The sequence below is a fragment of the Oryzias melastigma genome, linkage group LG1 (genome assembly GCF_002922805.2).
Source record: "Oryzias melastigma strain HK-1 linkage group LG1, ASM292280v2, whole genome shotgun sequence".
NCBI classification, from domain to species: Eukaryota; Metazoa; Chordata; class Actinopteri; order Beloniformes; family Adrianichthyidae; genus Oryzias; species Oryzias melastigma.
The window spans coordinates 23384958-23401833 of record NC_050512.1 but is presented as its reverse complement, the minus strand read 5'-3'; the positions used below and the strand labels follow the sequence as shown (position 1 = coordinate 23401833).

The 16876-nt window shown below is 37.6% G+C and overlaps 3 protein-coding genes across 6 annotated transcripts; 1 reads left to right on the top strand and 2 right to left on the bottom strand.

Annotated features, from left to right (window-relative positions):
* Positions 1-220: 220 nt before the first annotated feature.
* LOC112156941 (arf-GAP with dual PH domain-containing protein 2) lies at positions 221-6263 on the bottom strand. Of its 2 annotated transcripts, XM_024289310.2 has the most exons (12): positions 5549-6263; positions 5415-5454; positions 4930-5060; positions 4677-4768; positions 4430-4518; positions 2713-2825; positions 2475-2621; positions 2236-2319; positions 1143-1205; positions 979-1056; positions 631-859; positions 221-548 (listed from the first exon to the last, which is right to left on the bottom strand). In XM_024289310.2, exons 3-12 carry the CDS (start codon positions 5002-5004, stop codon positions 520-522), a joined length of 999 nt encoding a protein of 332 aa, XP_024145078.1. In that variant the 5' UTR covers positions 5005-5060; positions 5415-5454; positions 5549-6263; the 3' UTR covers positions 221-519. The 2 variants fall into 2 exon arrangements, with proteins under 2 accessions (XP_024145078.1, XP_024145079.1); XM_024289311.2 differs by having other exon boundaries at positions 5415-6263.
* Positions 6264-7253: 990 nt separating this feature from the next.
* On the top strand, positions 7254-9560 carry tefm (transcription elongation factor, mitochondrial). Its single transcript, XM_024290119.2, has 5 exons — positions 7254-7415; positions 7692-8176; positions 8263-8412; positions 8485-8663; positions 8786-9560. The coding sequence occupies exons 1-5, from the start codon at positions 7373-7375 to the stop codon at positions 9042-9044; spliced, it is 1116 nt and encodes a 371-aa protein (XP_024145887.1). The 5' UTR covers positions 7254-7372; the 3' UTR covers positions 9045-9560.
* A 93-nt stretch (positions 9561-9653) lies between these two features.
* atad5b (ATPase family AAA domain containing 5b) lies at positions 9654-16824 on the bottom strand. Of its 3 annotated transcripts, XM_036213392.1 has the most exons (15): positions 15818-16824; positions 15500-15751; positions 15320-15416; positions 15165-15241; positions 14600-14748; positions 13199-13373; positions 12887-13122; positions 12719-12812; positions 12586-12650; positions 12336-12516; positions 12163-12263; positions 11850-12093; positions 11420-11771; positions 10908-11048; positions 9654-9841 (listed from the first exon to the last, which is right to left on the bottom strand). In XM_036213392.1, exons 1-15 carry the CDS (start codon positions 16284-16286, stop codon positions 9706-9708), a joined length of 2769 nt encoding a protein of 922 aa, XP_036069285.1. In that variant the 5' UTR covers positions 16287-16824; the 3' UTR covers positions 9654-9705. The 3 variants fall into 3 exon arrangements, with proteins under 3 accessions (XP_036069285.1, XP_024145885.1, XP_024145886.1); XM_024290117.2 differs by having other exon boundaries at positions 11420-12093; positions 15818-16823; XM_024290118.2 differs by having other exon boundaries at positions 11420-12093; positions 15500-15748; positions 15818-16823.
* Between the last annotated feature and the right edge of the window lie 52 nt (positions 16825-16876).

Genomic DNA, 16876 nt, shown 5'->3' with positions numbered 1-16876 from the left:
GCAGTTTGTCAAGCGCGCCCTCTTGTGGTGATAAAAATAAGTGTCTGTGATACTTTATTTTTTACAGAAACAAATAAATCTTTAAATATATATTAATAATAATAAAATCTAATAAAGTTTTATATATATATATATATATATATATATATATATATATATATTTCTTTTTATATAAATAATAAATTATGTTCATTTCATTTGTTAGTTTATTCATTAGTAGTTTTATAAAGTAACAGTGACTAAAGCAAACAAATGTGATAATTACACTTTTAAAGTACATTGTGAAAATGTGCAAACTACAAAAACACAAAATATGAAAAATAATAATCAACATTAAATGCAAAATTTAAACTTCAATAAATAAATGTCATTTTATACATAATGTTTATGCACAGCAAGGCTTTTAAGAGTTGACACTGATAAAACAGTATCATATGTGGGAGATTCTGCCTGCAGATGTGCAAAGATCCTGCTAAGAAGAAGCCTTCTTAGAAACTTCTGCAGTGACTTGTGGTCCAGTTATTTTCCTCGCCTCAAAGTGGCTTCATCTATGGGGGAAGAAATGGTGAGAAGTGAAGGTTTGCACACAGACACGGTGGTAGAATGTGATTTGGCAGAGCAGTAGCGTACTGGCATAGTCCTCTGGAGTCATGGGTTGAGAAATGATCTTTCTTAGAGCGTCCGTCCACTCCCTCTGCTCTGATTCCTGTTCACACATGAAGACAAACTGCCTTTCCGGAGTCTCCAGGGTGATCCCGCAGCGCCACCGCCCTCCTCTCGTGCACTGTCCGCTGCTCTCCGACACAGAGTATCCGTGGCTCTCTGTGCCAATGAATACGGCGCCCCGCTCAGTGGCGTCCTGACAAGAACGGGCCAGAAAAGCAGAAGTGTTGCTTTGAGCTCGAGCCCTATTGCACAGGATTTCTGACTAATGCCACCACTTTTTTTTTTCAAATGCTTAGTTCCCCCTTTCATTACCAGTGGAGATTTAAAATACAGAAGTTTTCTGTTCATCAAGCACAGAGAGAACCATCTCTTCTTGAAAGGCTCCCGTTTCTGAAAACACACACAAATCCGACAAAGTTTTGTAACGTTTAAAGGTTAAAACAAACAACATGAATAATTAATGGAGCTGAACATACAGTTGGGCCCGTCTTCTCCATGTAGCCCTCCTTCAGACTTTGTGACGTTAAATAAGGCACCAACTGTGTGGAGAAACATATTTATATACATTTTATTGTTATTATTATTAAATAAATATTATTAAGGACATATTTTTCCTTAGTTAAGCATAAATACAAATCTAACAAATTATTTTTCTTTATTTTTGTTTAATGTATTAAAGTAATTATGTCAATAAAGTTTATATTGAAAGCTTTATTAGAATATATGTTTATCTTATTTATAATTGCATTTAAAATCCACTGAAATCCACTAATGATTTTAATTTTGTCTCTATTTGTTGCTTTTTTAAGTTCTTTTTTATACCCGGGTCAAAACTGACCCAAACACCAGAATGAACATAATTACAACCAGGGCGTTTTAGAAAAAAAAAACAAAAATAATAATTGAATTTTGTTGAAATTAAGGTTCCTGACAAAGTTAAAAAGCTTTGATGTAATACATTCATTTTAAGTGATTATTTTATGCACTAAAGTGACAACAGAACAAGCTCTAATCATCACCAGACCTCTGCCATGCCTAACATCATCACTGTTTGTGCTGAAATGCTCTTTGATTTTATCTGATCAGAAGATGTAGACTTTGTCCAGATATTGCTTTGTTGTCATCGATCCGATCGACTTATCTCAAAGCTCGAGTAAAGCTACATTTTCTTCCCATTACAGGACAGACTTTACACCCTGATGAACACTCATCCTCACAGAATACTATTTTAGTTATATTTATTTTATATTATTTATATTTTATTTAATATTAATTTTATTTTATTACCTACATTTATAAAATCTTGTCCTCTTTTTAGTCGCAGTGGAGATATGGATAATTTAGAATAGAATAGAATAGAATAGAATAGAATAGAATAGAATAGAATAGAATAGAATAGAATAGAATAGAATTATTCTTTAATGGGTTTATAGGTAGCCCTAAAGATATTAAAAAAAATCTAAACACTTCAGCACTTTGTCTGACTTTTCTTCCACATTTTTATGTGTTGTATAAATATCTTTCCATTCGGCTGAATAAAAAGAATTTTGGTTAAAAAGTTGGTCTCACTTCGCTGTTTCTCAGCGTCTGGTGTTTCTTCAGGAGGTATGCCAAGCGCGTCGCCCGGATAGCATTAAAGAAAGTCACAACTGCCTGTAAAGGATCAGATATAAAGACGAAAAAAAGGAGAATAATGAATATTAATCAAGAACACTTGCCCTCTGACTTCTGAGTTAAACCTGGCAGGAGTTTGTTAGACGGAACCACAGATTTGGTGTCCATGCGTCCTCTGTACCAGAGCGCCTCACCTGCCCGTCGTCGTGATAAACAAAGAGGTTCCTGGTGCGTTCGTCTTCCGGGTAGGAAATCTGCAAACCGTGAGGGTGTCCGATCTTCTCTGGCTGGAAATCTACGTTCAGATCCTTCATGCTGATGACAGCTTTGGGAACCTTGGACTTTGTTTGAATGAGAAAACTGAATGTTATTGCAGAAGTAAACAACAAAAACTCAATCAGATCAGTGCACAAAAGGGGAAAAAAAACTCACATCTTCTTTGATGAAGTACTTCAGGGTGAAATCTCGCTGTGACAGCAGGAAGTTCCTCTTGAAAAACTGCTTGTTGTCTCTGCCTTTCTTCCAGAGAGTGGACTCAAACTGTTCTGCGATACAAACATTAAAAATATTTAATTGAAAAAAAGGGATGAGGGAGCTTTGCTTGATAAGTAAGAGACTCCTGGATCCACCTCTATGCTGATGACACAGTCCTCTATTCTGACAACTGTCCCAAGACAGAAAAGTTGTGACATAGTTTCAATAAACTCAACTTTCCCGCTCTTGACTGCATCTGAACCTAAAGGTTTCTAATCCTCCTTCAAATCCTCCTAAAATCTCCACTCTTGGTGGAGTATAAATATCTTTGAATCTGGTTTTATCATTTCAGTCAAAGGTTAGGTCAAAATTAGGGTTTCTCTATAGTTCCTCTCTTAATTATTCCACAAGAAAAACACAAGTCTAAATGAGTTTTGTTTGATGGCGAGATCATTTACAGATCAGCTAATAAACATTTGATGACAAATTAGACTCTTTCTACCATCCTACAATTGGATTAATCACAAATGCTCCCGTCAAAACCCAACCCTGTACTAGTGGTGGGGGGAAAAAGGATTTTTAAATGAATCAATTTTGAACTGAGTAATTTTATGAATTTTAAATAATCGATAATCGGAAAAATGTATATGATATTACGTAAAAGTAACAAGCGGAGCATCTTGTGATATTTTTGAGCGCACAAACATGGACGACCTTCCAGATCTCGCCATCTGACTCTCCTGACTTCACTTTAAATGACTTTCATACTGTCGAGGGTCAATTGGATAAAAGTCACAAGTTATGTCATAATAAAATGAAATATGAAGGGAAACACAACTAATTTTGAAGCCACTATTTCTTTTGTTTGAGGTGAGTTAAAGAGCGTTTCATTAAAACTGGTCTAATGATCTTATTGTTGTTGTTCAGGGAAACATTTTTCCTTTTTTTAAATGCTGTTAAAGACTTTGATTATTAAAAGAGATATTTATGTTCTCGATAAAAGTTAAACAAGTATATTGATCTTGTCTTTACTTAAAAATACACGTTGGTGGAGAAAAGTAAGTCAAATTGGTGTAGTGTTTTGCACTAAAGAGAAACTTTTTTAATTAAAAATGCAGATTTGGGATAATTGTTTTATATTTGAATCGTTTCATAATCGAATCATAAGGTGCCTCTACTCTTCTCTAAATGGACTTCCTTGTTCACTCAATGTCAAATCCACTGGTTGATGTTAATTTATAAAACTCTCCAAGGTTTTTTCTCTCCATTTTTGAGCCAGTTTTTGCCCAATTCATCCCCCATGTACAACACCCGCTCTGCAGAACTGATTCTGTTCACAGTCCTTAAATCAAACTTCTCATTGGGTTCTTTATTCTTTCAGTCTGCAGCTTCCAGAGACTGAAATAATGTACAAAAAAATCCCTTAGACTGGAAACTTTTATATTTTTTATGGTTTTAAAATGAATCTTAAAGATCGTCCTAAACAAAATGTTAATTTAACCTGTTTATGGTTCTAATTATTTTAAGGATTTTACTGATCGTCTTGTGCTTTTGCTGTTTTATCCTGATTCTTTCTGTGTTTCCTGTAACTCCTTTTATTTTTCTTTCCTTTATCCAGGTCACAACTGAAAATACATTTTATCTGTACATAAAATAAAAATAATAAAGCAATCACCAGAAGTGTAAATTTGCAGAAACTTGTTGCTCTCTCCGGTGAATTCCCTCCTTTCATACTTCGCCCGGATCCACTGATCCTTCAGAACACTGAAAAACAAAATGTAAGAAGTGAACATAGTTTCGATCTGCTGTACTCCGGCGTCCCCCCCCCCCCGCCGCCGTCCAGCGTGACCTCTGCTCTGCGTTTCTCTCGTTGGGTAATAACACTTCTGCTGTGCTGGTGAAGTGAATGGAGGGTCACTCACAGGCAGTCCTTTTGCTGCGGCTTGTAAAAAAATGCCGGGACGCACTTCTCAAAAATGGCTTTGGCTTCAGAATTTCCTCTCTTTTGCATGAACTGAAACCAGAGAATATGAAGTTTAGAAACCTCAACAGAGAGTCTTGTTTTTCTTAAATGAGTTGCAGAAGTTTCGATTACAGATAATTCATGACTTTGAGAGACAATTAAACACAAATGTCTTGATCTTTTTGAAAATACAACAATGTTAACTAAAATACCTCCACCAGAGAACTGTCCCAGTAATCCAGCCGTATGGATTTGACTTTGCTGACGGCGGGCAAATTTCGGTGCATTCCAGAACAGTTCAGGCACACAAAGACCCCCAGAGTGTACGATGCCCAGTCCGGCTCTGTGGACAAACAGCATCACAACGTGAAGCTAAATTTAATTTAAAAAATAAAGTTTCTTGTCTTTTATTTGGTGTTGTCTCATCTTTTCATTGTTACTAAATATTAAAAATGAAGGGGAACAATAATGTCATTCTTTAAATAAATTACAGTTTTTCCTTCCCCTTAAGTGTGACTGTAAAAAAATGCTTGTTCTCTTGTTACCTACAAAAGAAAAACACTTTTCTTCTCTAGTTTTTAAATTCTACATTCATAAATCATTAAATTCTAGTGTAAAATCTTCATGTCTGGGGCAAAAATGTGTTTAAGTAAAGGATTTTTTTTTAAAATAACGACTTTTTTCAGCATTTACTCACCAGGAGCAGAACAGTCGGCACACTTGTTGTTTCCCGGCTGCTGTATAAGTTCCAGCAGGATTTTGTTAGTTCTTCCCAGATTGGCCATAGATGAAAACGGTTTGACGGTCAAATCCAAGAAAAACTACCCGTACTCGGTTTGAGCTCCATGTTGATGTGAAGTTCTACTGTGCAGCAACAGTTAAAAACACTGTTTCTTGTCACTGACTCAGTATTTCCTCTTATCGGAGCAGCATCATAAGGTTTATTGTTCTGCTCACAAACACTGAGGGACAGAAATAAAGCAGAAAGGAAGTGAAATAGGCGTAACTTCGCTGCATGGTGACTAGGTTACTGTTCCAGCTGAAAGACTCAAAGCTGCTTTAAAAAAAGGCTTTGAAAGGCGCCAAATATAATATATATACTGTACATGACAAATCAGGGGCGGTAGAATCAGGACATTTGGTGGGACAAAGGACTGGTGATTGTACAGATATTTTAATGTAAATGTATATTTAAAGTATAGAATTATTTTTATTTTTTTAGATAAACTTTGTACTAAAGTTAATCACTCATTCATCTATTGTTTCAAGTAGAATTGTTTGTAATGTTTCAAGAGGGATCAGAGACAAAGTTTAGACTTTCTGAAATTTTTTTTTTTTTTTTGCTTTTTCCTCTCATTTATTTTTATTACTTTATCTGGAATATAATATTTCCACCTTAGACCCTTAAAGGACTTTAATATATATATTATTTGTTGCTTGAGGTACAGAGCTTTTATCTTTTACAGCATTTTTAGATTTCCTTATCTAATTATTAATCGAATGAAGTTATTAGGAAAGTCTAACTTCTTTATTTTATTAAAGTCTATATATGTATATATATATATATATATATATATATATATATATATATATATATATATATATATATATATAGTACTATGGGAAAAACATTGACTTCAAAAAGAGCAATGGAACAAATAATTGTTCAAATTTATCCCAAACTGTAAAGAATAAATTGTCTGGAGTTGAATGCTGCTAAAATATAAAATAAGAAAAATAAATTATGATTTGAAAACAACTATTTGACGGGTGTAGAAATACATAAAAAGTTGGTGCAGGAAGAGGCAAAAAATTCAAATGTGATTACTAAATAGCCTCTACCTAATACAACTTTAAAAATGACCTAAAATATAATTATACACTTAACACGTGTTTAAAAACAAAAAAAAATCATGTAAATGTCATAACAGAATCCTTTTATCATTAAAGCTCGCCTTGAACTTGTTTTTTAAAGTGTCCAATTTACGATTCATGGCCAGATGGGAAAATTGACTCCACATTTTGCATCCTCGAAATCGCAAACTAAATTGAAGTCTTGATGTGACATGTTTTGGAACAGGAAAATTACCACTTTGTTTTCAAGTAAAATATAAAATGTTCAGAGATGGCCTTTCTCATAAACACAGTTTTAAACATAAAAATGCAGATTTGATAGATAAATATGAAGAATTTTGAGAAATAAATGACCAGAGGGAGTTGATGGTTTTGAAAGAGTTTCAATTCAAAGCCATGTTGTTCAGAGCAGATTTGATACAGTAATAATGATTTAAATAACAATTTAAAAAAAACTTCATAAGAGTTAACTGCAGATTTTATATATAAACAAATATTGAACTCATTTGACCAATATTCAATTTTAGGGTTTGTAATAACTTTTTTTTAATATCATTGAAATTGTTTTCACTAATGACAGATTTATTTATATTACACGATAGTAGAGGAGACATTAAGGAATTAGAAACTAAATTTCATTTCTCGTTGAGGAAAAAAAACGCCATGCGGAACTAAGATCCACATGTTTATTGTGTTTCGTCGGTAACTTTAAGCAGACGGACCCGTTTAATTTGAGGGCAAATTTGTAGCAATATATGAATGTTTGAGTGCAAAAAATATTAATGCATTGACCTCAACGTAATGTGGGTCATCGAGCGATTTTTATCCTCTGTTATCCAGAGAGGTAAGGCTTTAGGTAACGCGTCAGATGTTTGTTTGTTCAGATCCGTACATGTTGCTAGCTAGTGGCTAAAGCGAGAAGTAGTAAACTTTAGCAAAAACAAATAAAAGTGTATATAAATAATACATTTAGAGTATTTTCTCCAGTGTCTCTAACGTTTTACTTAATTACTTAAAAAAATACAGTCATTGTGTAAGGTTTTTCTACACATATCGCGCCTTTTTTTTTTTTTTTTTATAATAATAATGTCACATTTCCTTTTTTTTTTCTTGTGTGGAGCTCCCTATGCAGGACAGTCCGGATTACTCCGCCGCACTCTGCGCGGCTCCCTGCCCGAACTGGAGCTTCGGTACCTCCAGTGCACATGCTGCTGGAGGAGCCGGATTCCCGTGGCAGGTTTCGAGACCCTGAACGCCACACTGTCCTCCTCAGATCCCTGCAAAGATGACGGCGGCAAACCTCTGGACGCCTGCTACACCTCCGAGCAGCGGGCCGTGATCCTGCAGCTGCTGAACAACGCCAGCCCGGCGGAGCTGGCCTCCATCAAACTGCTGCGAGGACGCAAGTCCGTCAACATAGTGGAGCACAGGAGCAAAAACGGACCCTTTAAATCCCTGGAGAGCGTGGTGGACGTGCCTCTGCTGAAGCACAAAAGTGCTGTGGTAGTCTTTAACTCCATTCTGAACCCGGTGAAAAAGGAGAGAAAAGTGAGGATCCAACTGGCCAAGTTCATCAAACCTGAAGTGGACCGGTCCTGGTTGGAGGTGAGCTCTGATTATTCCTTCATGACCACAAACCTCAGTCTAATAGACTTGATTTCTAAACTGAAACCTATTTTTTGTTTGCACAGGAAGCCAGTTCAATTGTCTCAATCGTTTGTGGGACTAATAAAATCGCCTGGGCTCATGTGGACCGGCAGATGATGGTTCTGGACTGGCAACAGCAGGACTGCCCCAACTTCCTAAAGGGGACATACATGGCATCTGCTTATTTGACCGATGTAAGTAAAGCTCGAGTCTTTTGTGGTTGTTGAGACTTGAAAACATGTCTGATTTTTCCGTTCCGCTGACAGGTGTCTGCTGTCGTGTCCCTCCTGCCGCCAGCAAGTTTTTACCTAATCGAGAAATCCTCCATCTCGGTTCAGAACACGACGCTGTTTCCTGTCATGGCTCACATGAGGACAGTAGAAGCCATGCTGTTCGCTCTGCTGGAGCCCAGAATCGCCCCTCCAGAACCAAATATCCCTCCCAGGTTCAAAGAGATTATTTATAAAACCTACTTGATGATATTTCTGTTTTTCTTTGTTTTAAACAACAGATTTTAAGTTTTGCAACCCTTTATTCCGTTTGAATCCTAAACTTCTTTGCCTTCAGGGTCCTCAACATGATGAGGACGGCTGTGGGGCGGCACTTTGGGCTAATGGTGGGCGAGTCTCGGACCAGCGGGGCTCAGATAGTCCGTCAGCTGATGACGGAATCTGTGACGCAGCAGCTCCCCAGGATAAACTTTCCCCAAGAGCTGCTGGTCAGGTACAGGAACCACTTCCAGATGGGCAGCAGGCGAGGAGGGGACGAGCTGTGCGACGCGCTGCTTCAGGCGATGGCGTTCTACGAGCTTCTCTGTGACTGTTAGCAACTCCTTTATCAGGGTTTAACGCGTCTAAATGACTTAAATTCTGTCACTTTACTTGATGCAGTGACTGTATCTTTACTCCTGCTGTGATTAAAAACATTTTGACCTGTTATGCTGCATAAATGTTACATATAGTAGAATCAGAAACAACAAAAACCCAAAGACGACTAACAGTTTACATGTCTTGTAAGGTGAAATCAGCTCCACTTTAATTCTACACCACAGAGACTGAAACTTTGTCATTTTTTCCCTTTTTATAGGAAATAAATTAAAATGAAACAATAGTTTTATATTATTTAAAAAAAAACAAAATAAATTTGAACACTAGGTTAGTTTAGAAAATGTAAATATATTAAAAAGGAGCATTAAATGCCCCAAATGTCTTTTTTTGTGTGTGCATGAGATTTAAATCTTTTTTTTGTTACATTTGTTAGCATATGCAGATATTTTTATGGATTTCAGATACTTTGACTTAACTATTTCAAAAACTGATTTTTTTTTCAGCAAAAATACGCCTAAATAAAGGAGTTATTTAAACCATGTATTCTTTACTTTTTTCTTTTGGACTAAGAACAAATGAACCGTTGAATTTTTTTTTTGGTTTAATTAAAATAGTTTTATTTACAGTTCATGATTGCACCTTATTAAATAAAAAGAGCTTTCACATCAGCGGAGCTGGAAAGGATTTGATCCCGGTGAAGCTGGAAGGCGTTTGGTTTGGAGGTCTTTCCAAACTTCTCCAGATGAAGTCTTTAGCCAGAAGCCGCACGGTGGAATTCGAGAGGCCCAGCATGGAGCTGCTCACATTAATGTAGGAGAGAAACGATCAGAGTGGATGAAGAAAAATTTGTCCAACATTAAAATCTAAAACCCACTCTGATAAGAAAAAAAACCTGTTTTTGCAACATTTTTCTGATGACATGTAGTAAAGAAGTTACGCTTAAAATCATAGTTTTGACTATTTCTTTTTTTTTTATTATTGTGAATTGGGAGCAGACAAAAAACAGAAATTAAAAAAAAAAGCCTGTAGTTGTGATATAAAAATTGCGACCAGCAGGCCTCAAGCTCCAACTGAACAACTTAATCCATCAATATTTTTGTTTTCCTCATTTTAGGTGGCATCTGGCTCAAAACTAGCTTCAATATTTTGGCAAGATCCTGGCAATACGATACATATCCCGATGCATGTCTCACGATACAATATTTATCGCTATATATCCCAAGACTGTTCCAGAACCATTTTTATTTTATTTATTTTTTAAAAGTATGACTTAGAAGAAAATTATATAATTATATTAATAGGTCTTTCGTTGTAATAAAATTGTAAAATTATTTTCATTTAATTGGTGTTGTTTTGGTTGCGGTGTAGAGCTGCTCAAAGAGGTTCAGTGTGCAGTGCTGCCAACTAGTGGCCAGGGGTTTAAGTGGAAAACAACAACAAAGGTCGCTCGTAAATAGTCAATTAAATATCATCTTGTCAGTATTTAAATTGATACAAGTATTGTCAATTGAAATATTGCGATATATCGATTTTCTCCTACACCTATAGTAAACAAATGGAGGATGGGCCAATAGTCCCGCCCACAACACAGATGAATTTCTAATGAGCTATTGCCACTCTGCAGGAACTATGTCTTAGAAAACTACAGTTTTTTTTTTTTTTTTTTACATTTTGGCTAAAAGCAGCATAATCCTAATTAAAAAGACCACTGGGAACACATTAAAATAGATCAAAGATGATCAGAGTGGGTATTTAAAATACTTCATCGGCTTGAGACAAACTAGAATCTGGGCTGTAACAGTATTTGGATCGACTGTTCAAACTCATAAAATGACTGCAGGTGAATTTTCCAGCAGACTCACCTGGCTTGTTCTTTACGTTTGTGACAAATGAAGCGCAGGACCGGCATGTACTCGGCACAGACCGCGCCTCTGTTCCCCAGCAGGCCGAAGGTCCTGCTGCTCAGCACCATCCTGCTCAGCTTCAGCCTCCTCTGGAACACGCTGATGAGAAAGGACGATTCACAGATGAAGGACTACAGTGGAAGGATGAAGGATGACGCTCCAGACATCTAACATGTTTGCAGAAACACTTATTTTTTGGCGTTTTGACTGAATTTGGTCTCCGTTTCTTAAATCTGTTTCTCATCAACCATTTGAAACCCTTTTTATTCAAAAGAAAAAAGTTAATTTGTTCTGGAAACTCAAAATACTTCAACTTCTTAATTAATCCTGCCAATGTTTACATATTTTAAATAAATAAGAAGGAAATAAGACTCAGTTTGATTTTCATCCCTGTTTATTTTTTTATTTAAATTGACAGATTGTAGTCGTTCTGTGTACTTTCTGTCTGATCGATAAAGAGTCAAACTCACCTCGGAGCACAAAGAGGCTGAAAGGTGAAGCTGAGGGTGTGTTTCTTAGTGGTCACCCGCTCCTCCAAACGTCCGCTCTCCCGTTCTTCAATGTGGGGTGAAATCCACGCCTCCGACGCGCTCCTGCTGCAAATGCGGAAGCCCAATCCTTCCACAGCAGCCCTGATGTCCAGCAGCCTCTCTTTGCTCTCACACGTGCGTTCCTCCTCTTCCTCCTCGCTCATCTCGTCCAAAAAGCCGTCTCCTAACGCCGCTCCTGTCCAGACGAACGCACCGGAACAGGACGACCTGGAAACTGGCGTTCCCGCGTTTGGAAGTGTGGAGTCAAGATATGACATGAGGTCGAGGAAGTCTGCGAGGGCACATAGAGAGTCCGCTTCATTTGGGATCCATGATTCCTCAGTCATTCGAGGGTTTGTCGTGTCACCACGTCCTGCTGAGCTGCTCTTCCGTCGACTCAGGCGGGAGACAGACTTTCTGCAGGACACTGAAGCGCTTGAACGTTTCTGAAGGTGAAGGTGTTGAGGCTGCAGACAGGAATCCGTCTCCTCCTCCGGACTGTGGAGTGAGGCTCCGAGGGACAGGAGCAGCTCTAGGTTGGAGTAAAGAAGAGGAAAGCCTCCTCTCCAGCTCTCAGCAAGGAGTTTCAGGAACATCTTTGTATCCGTTTTAGGCTTAAAAAAAGCAAAAACAAGCCGTTGATGAGTGTGGAACACAGATTATGACAGTCATGAAGCACTAACCTTCAGATAGTCCAGAAGATGACTTGGGCTGACAGACTGGAGGCCCAACATGGAGGCGGAGCAGCTGGTTTCATGATGAGGAAGCTCTGATCCTTTTGTAACTTCAGTCAAAAAATGGAAATCATAAAGACAAATCCTCATTTTTTTTTATTTTAATTTTTTTTTAAACGTACACTTTGAATGGAGCCTGCTGGTTTGGGCTCCGCCTCCTCCACTGTGGACCCAGAGCTGCAGCTGCAGCAGGCATCGTCTCACATCGCCACCCGTGAGCGCGAGGAGGTTCCTGGCGTCGCCTGAACGCAGCCGCGTCTTCTCAGCCAGACTCAGCAGCTGCAGGTAACTGCAGACGCTCGCCTTCAAAGGAGAGGAAATGACGTTTGCAGAGCTCGACGCAAAAAGACGGGCACAAATCTGTCGACTCACTTCAGACGGAGCTTTGAAGGTGATTTCCTCCAAGCTGCAGTCAAACCTGTCCTTAAATAAAGGATCTACCGAAACATTTGTGAGCTGTTAGGATGTCAGATGCTGAAAGTGACGCGGTGAGGGCTGCGTTTACCGTTTGTGGTCAAAACTACGGGTCTTTTTGTGGTTTTCATGAATGCTTTGACGGCTGCGAGGAAACCGACGTCGTCCTTAAAGATGACGTCGACCTGCGGGAGCAGACGGATGAAAGTAGGGTGAAGTCAGAGGTCATGTGACGGCGTGCAGAGCAGAAGTCTGTTACCTCTTCGAACAGAATGAGGGAGGTGGCCGTGCTTTTGCTCTGCGCCTCTGCCTGGTCACAGCCGGCAAACGGGACGCTCAGAATCTTCCGGTCTGGATTATCAGCTCCATCCTTCGGTTTGAAGAAGTGAGCCAGAGTGAGGGCGTCTGCCGCCGCTTTGCGATGCCGGGAGCTCGGCTTTCTTTTTGCTGCCTTTTTTGAAGTTGAGCTCAAAGTTTTAGGAAATAAAGTTCTCCCTGTTTGCAAAGAAAAGTCATTAATTCCACAACCTGTAAATAAAATATTAGTAAATAAAAGTTTGATCCAACATGCCCAGAGTGCATCTCAGAGTGCTGCTGCTGGAGGAAGAGGAGTTGTAGCTGCTGAAGAAGGCCGGTTTGAGCGGGTCTTCTCCTGAAATCTCCACCAGATGAGACTGAGTCGCCTCCTTCAGCTGGGACAGAAGGAGGCGGCCGCTGCGCTGGGAGGAGCAGTTCACCTCAAACACCTTTTATTTTGAAATAAATACATCAGATAACTGTTATTAAGGAACTGTCTGTATTATAAGGTTGTGTATGATGCTGTAGAACATATAATTAAAAAAATATATATTTTTTTGCCTTTCTAAATCGAAGAAAATAACTGTGTTTGTAATAACCAAGTCTAAATATTAAAATGTATTTTCAGTTAAATTGTACAGAAGCCGAACACTTTTTTTTTCTTTTTTTTTTAAGTTTTCTTGTGATAACGAGATAATGAAGAATATAATGTAGCGTCCTTCTCTTCCCTTCCCACACAGAGACGCAGAGACTTTTTAAGTTTAATTCTCTTTATTTTGTGGTGAACAAACATTTTATTGTTGTGAAACATTAATCGTAGGCTCTGCACTAATTCTGGGGCATTATATTAATGCTTTTAATGAGCACGGTCCCTTAGAAATAAACCAATAAGTAAATAAAGACAGAATATCTAAAGAAAGAACATCTAACAAGTTAATAAATGAATAAAGACAGATAAAAATACCAAAAAAAAATTTTCTCTTGTTTATCATTTATTTCAAAATATCTTAAAATTTTACCTCCTCATCCATTACTGCTTTAGTTATTATACTTACTACCATTAGCTTCTTTGACTATAAAAGATGACGCAATAATGTAAGAGAAAACAGTATTATAGACTCACAAAAAATAATGTAAAAGCAAAACTTAAACTGTAAAAAAAAATTAAAGCAAAATGGAAGAAAAAAATATTTAAAAATGTCAGTAAAAACAGAAAAACAGAATAAAATGAATTTAAATACACACATATATATATATATATATATATATATATCATATATATTGTCTTAAATGATTACTTTTAATTTAATCTCAATAAATACTAATTTATTTTGACTTGAAACACTTCCTTCAAAATTAAACTGAATGCAAAGCCTCTTTAGGGGATTTCTTTTTTTTGGCCCACCAAATTTGTTTTCTGTTTTTTCTTTCTTTCCAAACTATTTTTTGAATGAAAGAAATTTTTTCTTCTTAAAATCTATTTTATAAATAGATTTTTAACACAGCATGAGGACTGTCATGTTTTAATGCTTTTTTCTGCTTTAATCTGTATTTTCATGTTAATATGGCACTTATTTATACCATTTTAATTTCAATTGATTTTAATCTTTGAATGTGGTTGTGTTTAGGTGCCATTATGTAAATAAACTTGAACTGAAAGTTCTTAAACTCCCACCTTGAAGCCCAGCTCCTGAGAGCAGGCGTACACTGAGGCTGTCTTTCCAACCCCCGGAGGTCCAGAAATCAGCACCGTGTTCCACAGAAACTCCTCAGCTGGGTTTTCTGAGGAGGATTCACCCTGGAAATCTCCACAGTCCCATGAATCTAGAAAGACAGACGCAACTTTAAAAATAAGACTTTCTCCCACTGAGCTTAGATTCTCTAAAGCATAAACTTTTTCTATATCAGAGTTTGAAAAGGGGATAATAGGGATGCCACAATTCTTGATTCAAAACAGAACTGTTTGTTTCACATGTGCAACAAATAGTGTGTAAGATAGATTCAGATTTTTATTGTTTTTTTTATTAGGTTAATTACAATTATCATTGTTTTTTGGGGCAACTTAAAGGTTTTTCTTCATTGTTACTTGCTTATTGGCAAATAAAAAAAAACAGTTGAGGTTTGAACCAAAAATTAAATTACACAAAATAAAGAGACTTAAATCCACAAGCTAGACTGTGAAGCATCAGCTTCACAACGCCCAAGGTTACGAGATCAATAAAAAACGAATGGAAGTTCACCATCTTCTCCTCGTTGACTTTCCTCCATTTTCCTCCTCTCATCCTGATTGGCTCGCAGTTTCCATTTTTTCAACCAACTACAAGATAAAAACATCCCATAAAAAGAGAGTTTCTCTCCTCTTCTGTACATTTGCTACCAAGATTTTCCATTTAACCTGTGCAGTTTAGCCACAGAGGAAGCATTTCCAATGACTTCACTTGAATGTTGAGGACTGTACTTGTCTGTCCAGAGTGTGTCCTCCACGTAGGAATCTGGACAACACAATTTTTATTTTTTTTTTATTTTTTTTAAATGATCAAATGTTATTTATAGGTCATAATGGAAGATTCACCACCTCTTTGATGAAGTTCTGGTCCACTATGACCCTGATTACAGTCCTTCACCTGGACTGCCGGGCTGCTGTTTTGCTTCAGTCTGCGAGTGCGACTCAGCTTATTGCCTCTGGGTTTCTTCTGAGCGGAAAAGCTTCTGTGGAGATCCTGATCCGGGACGCAGCACCTGGGGCGCTTGGTTAACCTCTCAGATGCATCGTTTTCTCCCTTCCTCTTCTCTTTTGAGGGTAGAGGTGTGTGTGAAGCATGACCTGCTTCAGAAGCAAAGACAAACATTATAATGTATTTTTTAAAATAAATTAATCTAGAAAGAGTCTCACCTCGACTCTTTAGCAGATCCTCACAGGCTTTCTTCTGCAAAGCACTGAACACAGTTTGGACAGGAAACGATGGGTTTGATGTCTGGATTTCGTCCAGACAGCTTTGCAGTTCTGACTTTGACAGATGCTCTCCACGGGTGAATAAGCCCCGCCCATCTTCTGCAGTCACGTGAGTCAGTAAAGTTGAGCGTTTGTCATTTTTCTGAGTAGAAAACGCTGCTTTCCTTTTTGCGCTCTGATACAACTGTCTCTCAGAACTAAGGTTACCTTTACTGTTCTGCAAAAAAATTGGGAATACTTTAAGGCGTTTTCTTGGCGTCTTCACCTCATTGACGGAGAGTTTTTGCTCCTGCGGTGCTTCTTGGTCAGAGCAGCTCGACTCTGACGATGGTATCACTATCGTCGGTTGCCGGTTGTCTTTGCAAGATACATGTCGAGAGTTTGTGGACGGATTGAGCCCGTCCGTCATGCTAAAACTCTGCAAACCCGCCGTATGTCCTCGCCCTGTTTGTATTTGCCGCTCGGGGAAAAAGAAGCAACGTCATACTGTGCGACGCCAGCTTTGAACCAAAATATAACAACTAAAACGTTTAATAAATAAAACTTGAATGTAGACTTACGTGAGTATTTTCAAGCGTAGACGTTACAACACACAAAATTAAGTTTAAGGGCGCCACTGAGAAAAAAAAAAAAAACCCACACATGATGACGTATTAAGCCTGCGCCACCCAACCAAAGATCGTGTATGGAGAAAGACGCTATATGTCGCTAATATTTTAAAATTACTTTTTGTCGGGTTAAATCATGACACTTTCTGCAAATAAAAAGTAAAACACATATTGTAACATTAAAAAAAGGACAATGCCAAGTAAAATTTAGGTCTAAGATGGCTAGATTAATGATAACAGTTCATTTTTTAAATAACGTTTTATTTCAAGTTTAATTGTACAAAGAAAAGTAAACCTACAAACCCCTTAACAACTATGATGATGTTACCACATCCTATAAACAAACACAACATACTATTATACACGTATCTAATAACAAATGATAAACAAA